Here is a 14,392-nt window from a genome sequence, read left to right on the forward strand (position 1 = left end):
TGCAAGAAGCACAGTCAGTTATACTTTATGGGAATTTGGGGGAAAGCCAAAACAGTAAAATTAAATTGAGTTTCTTACCTGTTCAGAGGTCTTGTAGAAGGCCACAGAGGCATTGACAAGCTTAAGTCTGTCCTCCATCTTCAACATGAGCTGCTGCCAGTGAGAGGCCACGCTCTCAGCACAGTCTCTGATCAGGTCCATGTCGTAGTGGTTGGCCTGGAGCAAAGCCTCTGCCTTCTGCTGAACTTGCAGGGCACTCTGGTGGGTTTTCTGCACAGGCAAGCAGTTTACAATAGGGTTAAAATAGCCAAGTAATGAGCAATTTGCAAAATAAATTTCTACCCCCAGAAAAAAATGCGGGATGATCAAACACCATCTCACCTCAATAGCATGCTGAAACTGTTCATGTTCTCGCTGTAGCTGTTCAGCTTCCTGCAGGGAGCTGGCAGTGATTATACCAGCGTTAAGCATTGACTCACCATTACGGATCCAACCCAGAACCTGGACAACACCACCACAAAAAAAAAAAAAAAAAAAAAAAAAAGGAAATGAGTGACCAAATATCTTTTCTAAAAAGAACATTGAGCTTTCCCACCAATGCTGCCTGCGGATTGTTCCTTTTGCCCTGCATGTCCTACCTGTTTTACTTCAGCCTGCAGGTGTCTCAGTTGAACACACTGCTCCAGGTGCCTGCGATGCTGCTCAGCTGCTAAATCCAGCTCTTGCTGCTTTTCGTGGAGGAACTCCAGGAGGTCCTGAACTCTTGTGGCCATGTCAACATCTCTGTCACACAGCAACTCCACACCTGGAGGGAGGACACACAATCACATTATGGAAGTGTCCGAATTGTGGACCTACAGTGTCACTTTAATGTTTGTAAATTCCTTAGAAAGTCCTTAAAGTAGATAACGGGGGACATAATTAAACCAAAGAGACAAAAACATTATAGTTTATTATTATGATTGTATTTACTGTGGAAAGTTATCCAAATGCTGTAAATATAATTCTGAATTATTTCTTGCAACTTCCCTGCATATTGGCTACCTAAACAAAAAGCGTATGGTTTACTTCTGCATGACCCACGTTCTGTTGAGCTTCATTTCACGTACGGCTACTTTGACATTTAACCGTAGAATATGCTTGCACAGCTCAGATTTCATAACTATCAAATTATTAGTAATTGAAAATCATCTTTGTCTAGATGTAGCAAAGCAGGCCCACCTGCCAGCACCAAGTTTTACAAATTCTTGTTCCAGAATACAAATATAACACTTCTCACTTAAGTCACAAATTTCTACTTTGGTTTCATCCATCCACAGTCCATTTTTCAGATAAGGTTCTGGTTTAACCAGATGGCCTTTAACAATGTTCTTTTCGTACTACCTCATTGCAACTGTGTCATGCACACGCTAGTTTTCCAATATTCGTCTGATGGTAAACACTGACATTAGTCATTGCAAAAAAGCCTATGATATTTTTGATACTGAAGATCCAGATTTCTCATTGATTGTTGAATTGTCATTTATTACATCTCTTGTCTTAAACTTCCCTGCATATTACCTGATAAGCTTCACATACCATTGCCATGGACAAATATTCAAAATTTGATCTTCCTCATATTGTAAAATAACTTGAAATACTTTTACCCTTTTTTAAGAACTTCTCTATGAACAAAGTTATTAGTATGCTCCAAAACACGTAGGGTGATGTAACTATTCCTTGCGCAGTTTGAGAACACCTATTAACATGTGAGATCACAGGTGAGTTATTATGGTTAGCGAGTGGGTGCCTCTTATCACAAACACTGACCGAATTTGACCCGCAACACCTACACACTATCAATATCAAACTAATGTATCCAGCACAGAAATCTGTGCAGTAACACTGAACATGAGCGGTATCAGCTGAATGATGACTGGTGTCTGATGTGGCAACTAGGTAACAGTGAAACATCTTTTTACTTCTGCTTTACTGCAATTGACATAATGGATTCTAACTACAGTATTACAAGAGGGAAAATGGACGTAAGTACAAAATTCTGATGTTCTCTTAAAATCTCATATCTGAAAAAGATAGCTACAACGTGTAAATAACTAAGAAAGGAGACTGAAGGAAGGCCATTGTACGTGTAACTATTTACCAATCTAAAATTGTTTTTGAACTATAGATGATCATTGGCTAGCCTGGATGGCATGGAACTGCATACAGAGTGCATGCTCACCAGAGGCTTGGACCTCGTTGACGTATTGCAGCAGCTCCTGCCCCTGGTGGATGACATCAAAGGTGAGGTTGTTCATGGTTAGAGCCTTATCAGCATGGTGCTGCAGCCTCTGCTCAGCCAAGGTTAGATCCTCTGTATCAAAATCGCTCATCTGACCTGTTAGCTCCTCATTCCACGATTCCAGGTCAGAGATGATCTAAGGAAGGGAAATGGAATTTTTAGGAATTCAAAGATTATTGATATCAATATTGATATCGGCCGAATGTGCTTTAAAGTCCTAAAGGTTCTATTTCAAATTTATTACCAATTCATGGAGCAGGTGTTGTATTCTCAGCATGAGCTAATATTAAAACTGAACATCTGAATGGGAGATGCTTTACATTTTCTTTTCAGTGCAATGCCTGTACTTTGTATAGATTTTTCTCTTCACAATTTTTTACTTAAAATGAACTCATTCTGTCTATACTGCACATATAGATACACAGTTCTCCTCCCAAACACTCACATCAATTGCATCCCTCTCAAAGATGCGGAGCTGCAGGAAGAGCTCCAGTTTGATCTTTCTCTCCTGAAAGAGCTCCTCCATCTGGGCCTGGGCCTCGTCCAGCTGCTGCAGGACACTCTCAATGTGGTTGATGGAGCTGTTGTGGGGTGTCTTGTTGCTGGAGATGGCTGAGTCCCTGCAACAGAGACACACAGTTAAGCATTAAGCTGTGAGACTGCATCGGACACACAGCTATAAAGATACTGTTGGGCTTGATGCCAATTAGACCTATGTGCTTAGAGAACTGCTGCATTGCACAGCCCGCAACAGTTTCTTTAGCTGGAATCTATCAAATTAGTAGATTAAAAATGGAGCTATTGTACATAATCTCCTCAAAGAGCAAACAAAATATCACCTTTAAATGTTAAAGACTAAATATTATGTTACAATTATATTTAATTTCTATTTAACCTGCTTCCCTATGCAACAAGTTTCTGTCTCTGGGGTACTTACAGAAAACCCCAGCATTAACAATGACTAGTATATTCCATATGTTAGCTTGTTTTATTCGGTCATGCAAATTTCCAAGTACTATTTTTATATGAATGTAACAAATGATGAACATTTATAAACATATTGCCACATTCACTGTAACAGGTAAAAAAACAGGACACTGATTCACCAGTGACTGAACCTTCCAGATGAAGGTGTATTTATGCTACAATCCTTTAAACACATTAACTACACTCAAGATTATCTCTATTTAACAAACTGTGTGAGTTCAATAACCAACAAGCTAAACTCCTGATAAGTTAGGCAAAGTGCTTTAAAGAGGGTAAAATGCTTAAGCAGTCACTTCTTTTGGTTTTTAAACTTTGAATATAGATTATTTGGTAGAGATGTGGTTTCACTTTAAGTCTTTGTGTCACTTTTTGCCAAAAAGCAAAATTAAATCAACCATGTTTCATTATTGTAAAAAAAATAAAAGATACAAACACCCAATGGGATAAATATTTTTATATGTACTGTATCAAGATAACAGATGGACACATACGTAATTCATGAACACGCAGACACCAGTGAGTTACAAAAGGGAAAATATGAGTAAGCAGAAACAGCAGAGGTCAGACAGATTCTGATTGGCTTTAGGTTGATTAATCAACGTGACAGATGTATTCCAAGGGTAAAATGATAATTCACAAATGCACACATCCAGTGTAGTCTTACACACACACACACACACACACACACACACACACACACACAAGCAAAAGGTAGAGTTACTGCTGTCTCCCAGGGAGACTGCCACACAAGTAGACATGCTCTTATAAAAGCAGACTTATGTAAGAATTCACTGTGGAGCCAACACACCAGGGAGAGGCGGATGAAGAGAAAGAGAAAAAAATGAGAAAGAGAGAAAAAGGGGGTGGATGAAGAGTGAGGAAGAAGATGGATTGGAACATCCTCTAACTAAAAATAGCATTTGATAATGAGGGTTAAATGGATCCACTTCCTATCTCTCTGGTTTGTAGGTTTTCTTGCATATCATTGCTGTCAAATTTAAGACAATTCCATTGCATGTATTTAGTTCTCTTCACAGTTTACGAGTGTATACATGTTTTCATTCAAATACTGTCCTTGTATAAAATACTCTACCAAAGCTCTATTCAACACCAAAATTCATTGAGAGAAAGACTAAAAGAAGACGACAATGTGCACAGACTAAGAAATCTCTACATATGTTGCATTTTCACTGTTCACAGAGGGATTGTTTTGTCTTCTTTCACTGCGGCTGCTTGCTTTGCCTTAACTAAGTTTGAGTGACTTTAAGGGATGATTTTTTTACTCTATCGATGCTTGATTCAACCAATGCTAGTTTTGCTAGACACCCTTAAAGATTTTGTTACAACTGAAATTTTGGCTGGTTTCAGATCACTAAATGAGGGGATTACCATTTTTTGGTTTTGCTTTCATGACTACCAATGTATATTTTGATTTTTAGAATACAGGCTGTTGCTGCTGTAACTGTTAAAAGATAATTTTCTTATAAACACACTACTCATTTGCCTTTTAAAGAACAAATCTATTATTTGAACTTGTTTTATTGCTTCACTCTTTGTTTCAGTTTTAATCAGGACTCTTAAACTTTACCTGAGCTGCTGGATGAGGTCCTCCCCCTCCTTTATAACATTGACTGTGACCTGCAGTGTGGTCTGCTGCTGCTGGCCAAATCGTTTTATCAGATCTTGGACCGCCTCCACTGACTCGGCGTAAACGTCATCAAGGAGCTCCTTTTGCAGCTCCTCCAGCCATGTCCAGAGCTACAGGATGTGTCAGTTAATGAGATTTATTAGTACAATACTGTTCTTGTATGACTTTTTTGCAATTTCAAATGAGTTGGAGCATGTGTTCTAATGCTATTTTTAAATTGTCAAATAGAGAACTTAGACACAAATCAAAACTCAAACTCAAATCAAAACATTGCATGGGCCTCCTTCAGTCTGCACTGCTTAAAATACTTACTTATTCAGAATACACACATTCCCATATCATTTCAATCAGTAACGCAACTTTGCCATCATGTTGCATCATGGAATTAATAACGCAGTTAAATGACGGTGATGACACTTTCAGAGATTTTGAATTCTCCTTTTAAATTTATGGTCACATTAGAAGCCTAACCTTCCCCGTAACCTAATCATTATACTAAACATCCTTTTCAAAATAGATAAAATGTCTTCTCTTAAAGCAAAACAGTACACACAAATTCTGTATCAAGTTAATTATTTCTCTCTTGCTCAGAGAGGGCTTTAAAAGCTCCCATCCACACAAACCCACAGCCCACCATCCACTTCATCATTACATCATCCTAGCTGCCCACCTCTTTGACGTGAGTGTGGAAGGCGACAGACATGTCCAGTAGGACTTTGCGCTGCTCCACGCGGCGAACAAAGTCTTGGATTCTGTCTTCAAGCTGGTGGGCGGCCTGGTAAATTTCTTCTGGGTCGCACTCTCCTGTCTGGGCCAGCTGCTCGGCTGCCTCAAGCAGCTTGTCTGCATTGGTATAGGTATTCTACAGCAAGGGGGGAGAAAGGCAGAGATGAATTAACCCAGGAGAAAAAGGTAATGCAACCTAAAAAATGTGCCTCTTTCTGCTCATGTTCAGAAAGACACAGAGTAAAGGGTTGGAGAAAATGACGAACAGGATATGCAGAAAAAGTACAAACTGATAGGTAGTGATACCAGAGCTGCGCAGCAAAAAACTAGAGGGAGGAAACACAGTGCGGGTAAAGAGGAAGAGAAAGATGCTGGGATAAAGGTTGATATTAACAGCTGTCATTCTGGGCAAGCGTTCCACACAAAAATATTGTTTTCATTTATTATATTGTATATGTTACTTTTATTACATTTAATGATACATCAATGTCCAACCAGCATTTCACTGTAGTTGACTGTATTTGAACATTTATGCTGCTGAATATTTTAATACTGAACCATGCATTTTGTTTTATACATCATATATTTATTGTATTTGGCAATTAGTAAGTAATTAATTAATTAGTACCTGAAGCTGTTTATAAAAAAAGTATAGTTAGAGTAAAGCCTAAACTATTTCCATTTTAACTACAGTAGAGCTGAAGATTGCATAGTTTTTAACCACTTTCTATGACAAATATATTCGCAATAATTGAAGGAACTACCACCATTAAAAGGGAATGCCATAATGTGAAACTAAATAAACATGAAGTAAACTGATTTATTGGTCATTCTATGTTTACCAAATTTATTAACAAATAAAATATCTTTAGTATCATACTTAAAAGTAATTTAAGTCTGAAAGTAATTTGCCTAAAAAAAAAAAAAAAAAAAAAAAGAATTTAACGTTTTACTTAAATAAAAAGGAGGGATGTATTACTTGATATCCATTTCGATGAATTAATAAAATGGGAAAAACACGATGTCACTGCACATTTAGAGCAATTTTTTTTTAAATGGCTGACAATTATTTGTACATAGCTTATTTGTGTATTTAACAAGATTAGGACAATATTAATTATACAATGTAGATTGACCCTAAAAGAGGGATAAAAGGAGAAATAAAATCGTTACCTGTGCCACCTCCTCAAAGTCTTCATGTCTTTTCTGCAGAGCTCTAGCTCGGTGTAGGGACTTTCCCACTCCTGTGTGTTTGCTAAGGAAGGCCTCCCCATGGTTTTCTATCCAGTCCAGCACCTGTGCAGAGACCCAAATATGAAGTAGGAAGCAGGCAACCACCAGGGGGTGCCCTAAGGTGGTGGTTAAACCAAGACTGTTGCTGATCATCAATAGTGTGTGCCAGAAAAGGAACAACCAATATAAAGATCAGTATTGCAGGAGGCCTTACATGTAACAGTCCTATACATGCTTGTCTCCCTGAACTCGTGCTTCACAGGATTAATGGATGCATTACTGAACAGCATCTGCATGGACATATGACCCAAATCCGTTGTCATGGCAATGGTTGCCATGTCAACACTTAGGAATTCCCATGATTTTTGGACAGTATGCAACTGTATTATCATATTGAAGCAGTTGATTATACTTTTAAGCCTTTGTTCTGTAAAAAACATTTACATTTTAGGCATTTATCCAATGTTCCTTTCCACAGAAATGCACGATGAGTAAAAAAATAAACATTTTGATAGGAAATATGGTTGCTGCTGGGATCTAACCTTCTATTAAAAGTACAGTTCTTCTAACCAGCAGGCTACCCTGCTATTTTCAAATTACTGTCTAACCCTTTCATGATATTCTGAAAAAAGGCAATTAGTTTGATCCTTCAATTGCCATGTGTTTGAATAAAGGCATGCATGCACACAAACAAAAACTATATGCGTTTACCTGTTGGACATCTTGTTGAAACACACATAGCTGCAGACGTTGATGCAGGCGCACTTTGCGGTGCTGCCAGATGTTTTCCAGCTGTCTCTGGTGATGTAGGACCTCATGGATAATATCCAGGACGTGGTGCACTGCTTTGGAGTAGTTTGCTGATGCCGTCAGTGAATCAGCACTGCTTGGAGTTAAAGGCCGCTGCAGCTTGTCCAAAAGGGCTTTGCCATCCTGGCTTACCTGATGTTGGAAATTAATGGTAATCTTCACTAACAGCAACTACACATCTACACAGTGATAAAATAAATATAGGTATTTGACTTGACCTACAAAAATAAACATAATCCAAAAGCAAGCAGCCAGCAAACTGAGGGGAAACTGCCTAGAGCAGAGAACTTCTTGCATACATATATCTATCCATACACTTTTGACACAAGCAGACTTTCCACATTTAAATCTTTACATTAAAATATGATGTTACCTCAGAGTAGGCAGCTGTGATGTGTTCGTACAGGCCTTGGTGATGGTGGATGGCATCTTCAAGGTCTTGTAACTCGGAGGGTAAATCCACCTCTCCACATGCCTTACACCATGAGTCCACATTACTCATGTACTGTCGGGAGAGAAACATATGCTTACAGTTATACATACTGTCACTCAAAAATAAAGCATTTTATACGAGCGTATGGTGGTGTATATATCCTTGTGCTCTTGCCAGGAGTCGAGTGTTAGTCATGACAGAGGGAGAAATCACCTGAGGGACATTTTCTTTGCTAAACATGCAGCATTTTGTAGCTGTGGATTTTTGTTGCTAAGGGTTATAAGCACTTATATGGATAAAATAAACATTTGTCATATGCCTGTGTGACTCCCTGGAACTTTGTGTACACCCTGTGGCATTAAGGAAAACCAAACTAATAGACTGGCTCAAAGAATTAGCAAAGCTGAAAAGGTAAGAGTGACTTCCACCTCATTATTGCCTTTTAAACATCTCTCGCAAGATAATTAGAGTAAGATCAATGAGTGGCACAGAGACTTCGTATGTGTTGAGGATAAAAGACCATGCCGAAACCTTTGGAAAAAAGCTGTTCCTATTTTAGCTCACAAACATATAAGGCTGCTCTGATGACAGCAATATTCCGGGTCGGAAAAGTCCTACCACCCATGTCCTCTAGTTGAGTTCTGCTTTTTTAGGCCATGGATCATTCCTCAGTGGCCTGACTAATACAAACAGACAGTAGCAACAGCACATGGCAAATGCCAACAAATGCTTTACTTATTGTCTGAAATTAATATGATTAATGATAATATCTCTGCATATATAAAGTTTCAAAATAAAGTTTCTGTTACAGAGAGTTTTGATTATTTCATATATTCTTGTAAAGTATGAGCCCCTCCTCTTTTTGGAGAGGACAAAGATGATAAAATTGCTTCTGGTTCTCAAATGATATTAAACCTTTTCCAGTTAAGAACAGGTGTTCAAACATCCAACCCTCCATTCATTATCTTAACTTCATTTCCTATTAAGCGTCGCATGGTGGTGGAGCCGATCCCAGAATTCACTTGCCAAACAGCATACACTCTCCCTCAGAGGTGACAAAGCGAGACATGCAAAGACAGACAACAACTCACACTGACAATCATAACTATGGGGAACTTAGAATCACCACTAAAGCTAATATATACACATCTTTGGACTGTACGAGGAACCAGGAGGAAATCCATACAAGCCCGGGGTGAACATGCAAACTCCATACATAAGGGTCCCTGCCAACTGGCTGAGGTTCAGGCTGATAACCCCCTGACTACGCGGCGGCAGCATCAGCCCCTCTGCCGCTGTGCTGCTCAGCTGGTCAAACAACTCAAAATATTGCCACTCTTATTATGTCAAATTAATTTTTCATGATCCATATAAATTGATAAAATGAATAATTAACAAAGTCTCAAAATATTTTGTAGCTGCTGGTCTATGTCTGTGTCAGCACATTTGAGTCTGACTTACCTGGTCACATTTTTGGTGGAAGCTAGCTGACATCTCCAACAATGTGCTGCGTTCATCCAGCGCTGCAGCGAAGGCTTTCCACTCCTGCTCCAGCTGGCCTGAGATCTGCTTGATCTGCTGAGAGGCGTAGTGACCCGACTCCAGCAGCCGGTTGCCGACCGACATAATGCGGTTGATATTCACATACACATTCTGCTTGGCAGGACATGGGGAGACAAGAGAGGGATGTGGATAAATAAAGACACATTTCAGTGGGAGAAAATAAATTAAAGTGAGAGACAAATCCTGAATAACTAAATTTGGACAGAGGAGCTGATCGCATTGAGTAAAGGAACACTTAGACAAGGGCCACTGGGTTGTCAACATTATTTCTTATACACGGACAGAAACTCTACTAGCTAGATTGAATCCTCATCTCAACAGTTTCATAATGGTTACATAAGGCCTATTGTGGATAAAGAACAGGATTACTTGATATCTCATTATGCCCCTACTAATGCAGATGCAAGTAGAGGCAGCCCCAAACAAACACTCAAACACAGTACTAGAGGTTGATACTAAGTGCAATAACTATATGATTATACAGTGCAGGGAGCAGGCTTGATAGTCCAAGTGGGTGGAAAAGTATCACCTCCTTTTGCAAATCAGTGTGCATGTGTATGTTTGTATGCCTTACCATGCAGTTCATAGCGAAGTGGTTGTGCTGTGTTTGCAGCTCTATGGCATGGGGGTGGTTGTTGCCGATCTCTGTGTAGCCTGCCAGGAACAAACCCTTGTTGTGCAAGATCCAGTCAAACATCTAAGGCATTGGGAATGACAGGACAGATGCACAGTGGGAGGTTAGCCCACGAATTAAAAACATATACAAACACACACTGTAAGAGTGCACCAACAACTTCCACAGCTGCAAATGCAGGTAAAAACAGACAGTTGGCACATAGCTGTATGGATAAAACCATACGGCTAATGTGTTTGTGTGCTGCTGCAGTGGGCACATACTTGTCATCTTTCCAGGCCAGAACACAGAAATGGACTGCCTCTATTAAGACTATCCTCTCAGGCTCTCCTAGAGAACAACTTGTGGCCTATGGTGTCCTAGCAACAAGCTCCTACTACTGCAGTGTATCCAAGACTGCAGCTCTCTGTTTCTGCAACCTGCTATTTTATTCACTCTAACATGGATCTCTAAATTTCTCTCTCCGTCTCTTTCTATTTTGCACTGCATATAATATGACAGCTCAGGCCAGCCTGCATAAACCTGTTTTGTCTTATCTTGAGATGTGGTGAAGTGTAAAGATGTTTATTTGTGAAATAAAGTTTAAGCCCTGTTTAAAGGCCAAAATAAAATGAATTAATAAGCTCTCCATTAATGGAATAAATCAATGTTTTTCTGTGGGTGTAATTAAGTTTTTGTTTATATTGGCAGTTGCCTGGCCTGCAGTGATCCCCAGCTGTGGTTATAGATTACCACTACATCACTGCTCACACTGAACGACAACCGAGCCCCCACCCATTCACCAACCTTCTCTGCATCCTGTTCGAACAGCCGGAGCTGAAAACATTGGTCCAGCTGTAGCTTGCGAACATGCCAGGATTGGTGGAGGTGCTGCCGGGTAGAGTGCAGCTTGTCCAGCAGCTGGGTAATCCGTGGGACCAGGCCCTGGGTGTCAGCGTTACACACCCCACTGCTGCTACTGCTGCTGCCACCACTGCCACCACTGCCGCCATTGCGGTTGGAGAAGGACTCACTGCTCTGGATGCGCTGGAGCAATCTGGGGATGGATTTATTATAAGGGTCAACAGTGATAAACTTGTGTTTGTTTTTCTGAATAAAGCTTTACATTTCTGTGAGATGTTACTGTATATGAAAAATATTTGACTTGTAACTAGCACAGATAAAATAAAATAAATGTTTCGCTTAGCAGTACATTGCAGGGATCAGATTCTTGTGAATATCGTCTGTAACTATCATATTTTCTTTATTTAGATTGTCTTATTGCATGTAAACTGTCTTGCACATCTGTTTGCCACAATCAACTAAGTAAATCTGAGGGAAAGAAAGAATAAGGGCTATTATTGATGTGGCCAAGACAATATGTAAACATGTAGAAAAAAAGTTTCCAGCATTTGATATCCTACTTAGTCTTAATTTAAGCAAAAAAGAAAAGCCACAAATTCAGTATTTGTGCGTTCTTACCTCTGTCCCTCAGTATCCAGCTCCTCTATAGGAGCTTTTATTACTTTCTTCTTGAGTGTGGCATGTTCTTCGATCATCCTCCTGGCTCCATCCAGGTCTTGCGGAAAGTCTTTCTTTGACAGAGTTTCTTGCATTTCCTCTAATCGGGCCAGCATTTGGGTGGCATGACCAGAAAACTCCTCAAATGCTACACGCACCTGGAAAAAACAAAAATAGAAAAATAAAAAGGGCAAATACTGATTGTGTTAATGCTAATTGTGTAGCTTTTATGTATTCTTTCTTTTATTTATTCCGCCACTTAGTTTCTGGTTAACGACTTTAGTAATTCTACATTTGACAGTCACTGAGGATTTGTGACAGATTTACATATTGAGCCTAAAGTACACCACTGACTGACAGCTTGAGTAGACTATCTGACCTCTATCCACTCTTCATGGTTGTAGTCCAGGCTGCCATCAAAGTCCGCTGTCAGCTGGGAGGGGTCCACAACCTTTGTCAGGCCTTCTAGTGACACCATGGTTGTCTGAAAGAAGAAAGGTAGAGGGAAACCATTAAGGAGAGAGAAAGGGACTGAAGCTGCTTCAGAGCAGATTTTACTTGATTTCAGTAAATTGAGTACAAAATGCTTCTCATCTCTTCAATGCTTCTAGTGCTGTTGAGAATAGTATTTAGGGAGGATGTGACCAATCCCTGCTTCTCAAAGAGTAGGAACAAAAGATTTGACAGCAGAAGAAAATAAATTTAATTAATCACTTAATTTATCAATGATATATCGTAAGCACATTTTATTCTCACTACGTCACCACTGCTGCATACTGCAGAAGTGATATATGCAGAAGTCGTGTATCACTGTAATAAATATAAACTAAGACAATTCAGGAAATTACACTTTCTATGGCATCTATCCTTGTGTTGTTGCAATGACCTAAAAGGCTTTTGCAACTTCTAACATCAAAATTAAATCCCGTAAAACACCTTTGTACCATTCCTTTCATCACTTCAGCTTTTCCTTTACTTCATAGTGAAACGAAAGACAAATCCTCTCCAAGCAACAATTGCATGTTAAATTATCAATTTCAGAGCGTGAGTGAGGAAATATCTCCCTGTTTGGATTCAGTGCCTCTGTGTTTCTGCTAAGCCACCTCCGCACAACACCCCCACACACACGGCCAGAGATGGCTGGAGACAGAATGATAGCTTGATAGCTTTGTTTAGGCCAAACAATGCAGAACCACACTGTTGTCCTTAGATACAGAAGGCACAGGGGCTGTTGCCAGTGGAAAATACTGATGCATGCTTCATCTTGACATTGTTGCTTACTAATCAATATTCTTAACTGTTGAATGATGAAGAGAGAAGATCAGATAGGACTGTAGCTAAAGTGTCTTCCACCCACAGGAAAAGTTAATCTAAACTCAAAACTGAGGACGAAATGGGTTTTCTTTGTTTTTGTCTCAATTTAATAAGTAAGATGGGGAGAAATGTGTCCTACCTCTAAATTTCCATTTACAAAGTGTGACTAACGGGGCTGAGAATACTGGATGTAGAAGACCAGCATTTGCAATAACATACATATATTTGCATAAGGTCAGATAAAGACGACGGGGGCAAAGACGGGTACAAATAAAAAACACTTCATGCAGTGCACCCAGCCAATGGCCATGTGAAATGACAGGGGATAGCCGAAACCTGCCCTGCAGCATCTCGCTATGCCTCCTATAAAAAAAACAAACAAACAAACAAACAAAAATCAATCTAGTGTCATCAGAGACAACAGGATGAAGTCTGTGGACGTGTCAGAGTACCAGTACTCTGTACCAGTACATTCACTCACAAAGCTATATTCAAAGGCTAATGATGCAGTATTAGAAATGTATTAGACAGAGAACCACATTGGCTTATACTAGCCAATGCCTGACTACTTTGAATGAGAGGAAGATAATTATCATTGTAATCTTACAAAGACATTTTTACCGTTTTCAAAAGCAGAATAAACCCTTCACTGTTTAACGCGTACGTTGCAGCGGTGTACACTGATGTGTCACGCTTATAACTAAGAAACACCTCAAGCACAAAAATATGTCTGTTCTCGTGAATGCATCATCAGCTGTGAAAACAAAAATGTGCTCTGACGCTTGACTGACAGTGTCACAAACACTCGTGCTTGTGATCCGCTGTGTGCTGTTTTTGGGTTGATGAAATTCTTCCTCTGTTAGACAGCTGGCTAGTGATGTTCTCATCCAAAAACTGTGGGGGAGAGGAAAATAATAAAATGTGCTGACAATGAGAAGCTCAGAGGGGGTTGGAGGGTGGATGGGACAGCGGTCGTTTTAACAACTCAGCTGAAAGCACAGCAAATGAAGGGATAATGGTTGACTTTTATTCCACTTCCCACTTTATTTCTCTATATCTGGGAGCTTATAAAATGTATTAAAGCATGCCGAGATGTGTAATTGTCAGGTCTGTCGTACAAAGTTAAGCATAAAATAACATAGCTGCAGTCAACATTTCCTTTGTATGCAGCTCACATAATTCTTCCCGACTTTGGAATGTTATCAACTTTTAAGCAGGTTTAAAACCTTTGCAACCTGTCAGATGAAAATAACCAACAGCAGC

General features: G+C 39.6%; 1 protein-coding gene across 11 annotated transcripts in view; it reads right to left on the reverse strand.

Moving 5' to 3' along the window:
* The window catches only part of LOC137128581 (triple functional domain protein), a 70,701-nt gene that overhangs the window by 22,022 nt on the left and 34,287 nt on the right, over positions 1-14,392 (reverse strand). For 6 of the 11 annotated variants that reach the window (XM_067506903.1, XM_067506921.1, XM_067506875.1 and 3 more), the window contains 15 exons: positions 12,195-12,299; positions 11,777-11,973; positions 11,102-11,351; positions 10,256-10,378; positions 9,580-9,771; positions 8,059-8,190; positions 7,587-7,817; positions 6,816-6,938; positions 5,587-5,778; positions 4,857-5,026; positions 2,727-2,901; positions 2,222-2,417; positions 639-805; positions 382-501; positions 79-270 (listed from right to left, as the gene is read on the reverse strand). In XM_067506903.1, the coding sequence (XP_067363004.1) occupies positions 79-270; positions 382-501; positions 639-805; positions 2,222-2,417; positions 2,727-2,901; positions 4,857-5,026; positions 5,587-5,778; positions 6,816-6,938; positions 7,587-7,817; positions 8,059-8,190; positions 9,580-9,771; positions 10,256-10,378; positions 11,102-11,351; positions 11,777-11,973; positions 12,195-12,299 (2,565 nt within the window). Of the gene's footprint in view, positions 1-78; positions 502-638; positions 806-2,221; positions 2,418-2,726; positions 2,902-4,856; positions 5,027-5,586; positions 5,779-6,815; positions 6,939-7,586; positions 7,818-8,058; positions 8,191-9,579; positions 9,772-10,255; positions 10,379-11,101; positions 11,352-11,776; positions 11,974-12,194; positions 12,300-14,392 lie in introns of all 11 variants that reach the window. The other 5 variants (XM_067506866.1, XM_067506837.1, XM_067506847.1 and 2 more) reach the window with 1 other exon arrangement.

The sequence above is a fragment of the Channa argus genome, chromosome 1 (assembly GCF_033026475.1).
Source record: "Channa argus isolate prfri chromosome 1, Channa argus male v1.0, whole genome shotgun sequence".
In the NCBI taxonomy this organism is placed as follows: domain Eukaryota; kingdom Metazoa; phylum Chordata; class Actinopteri; order Anabantiformes; family Channidae; genus Channa; species Channa argus.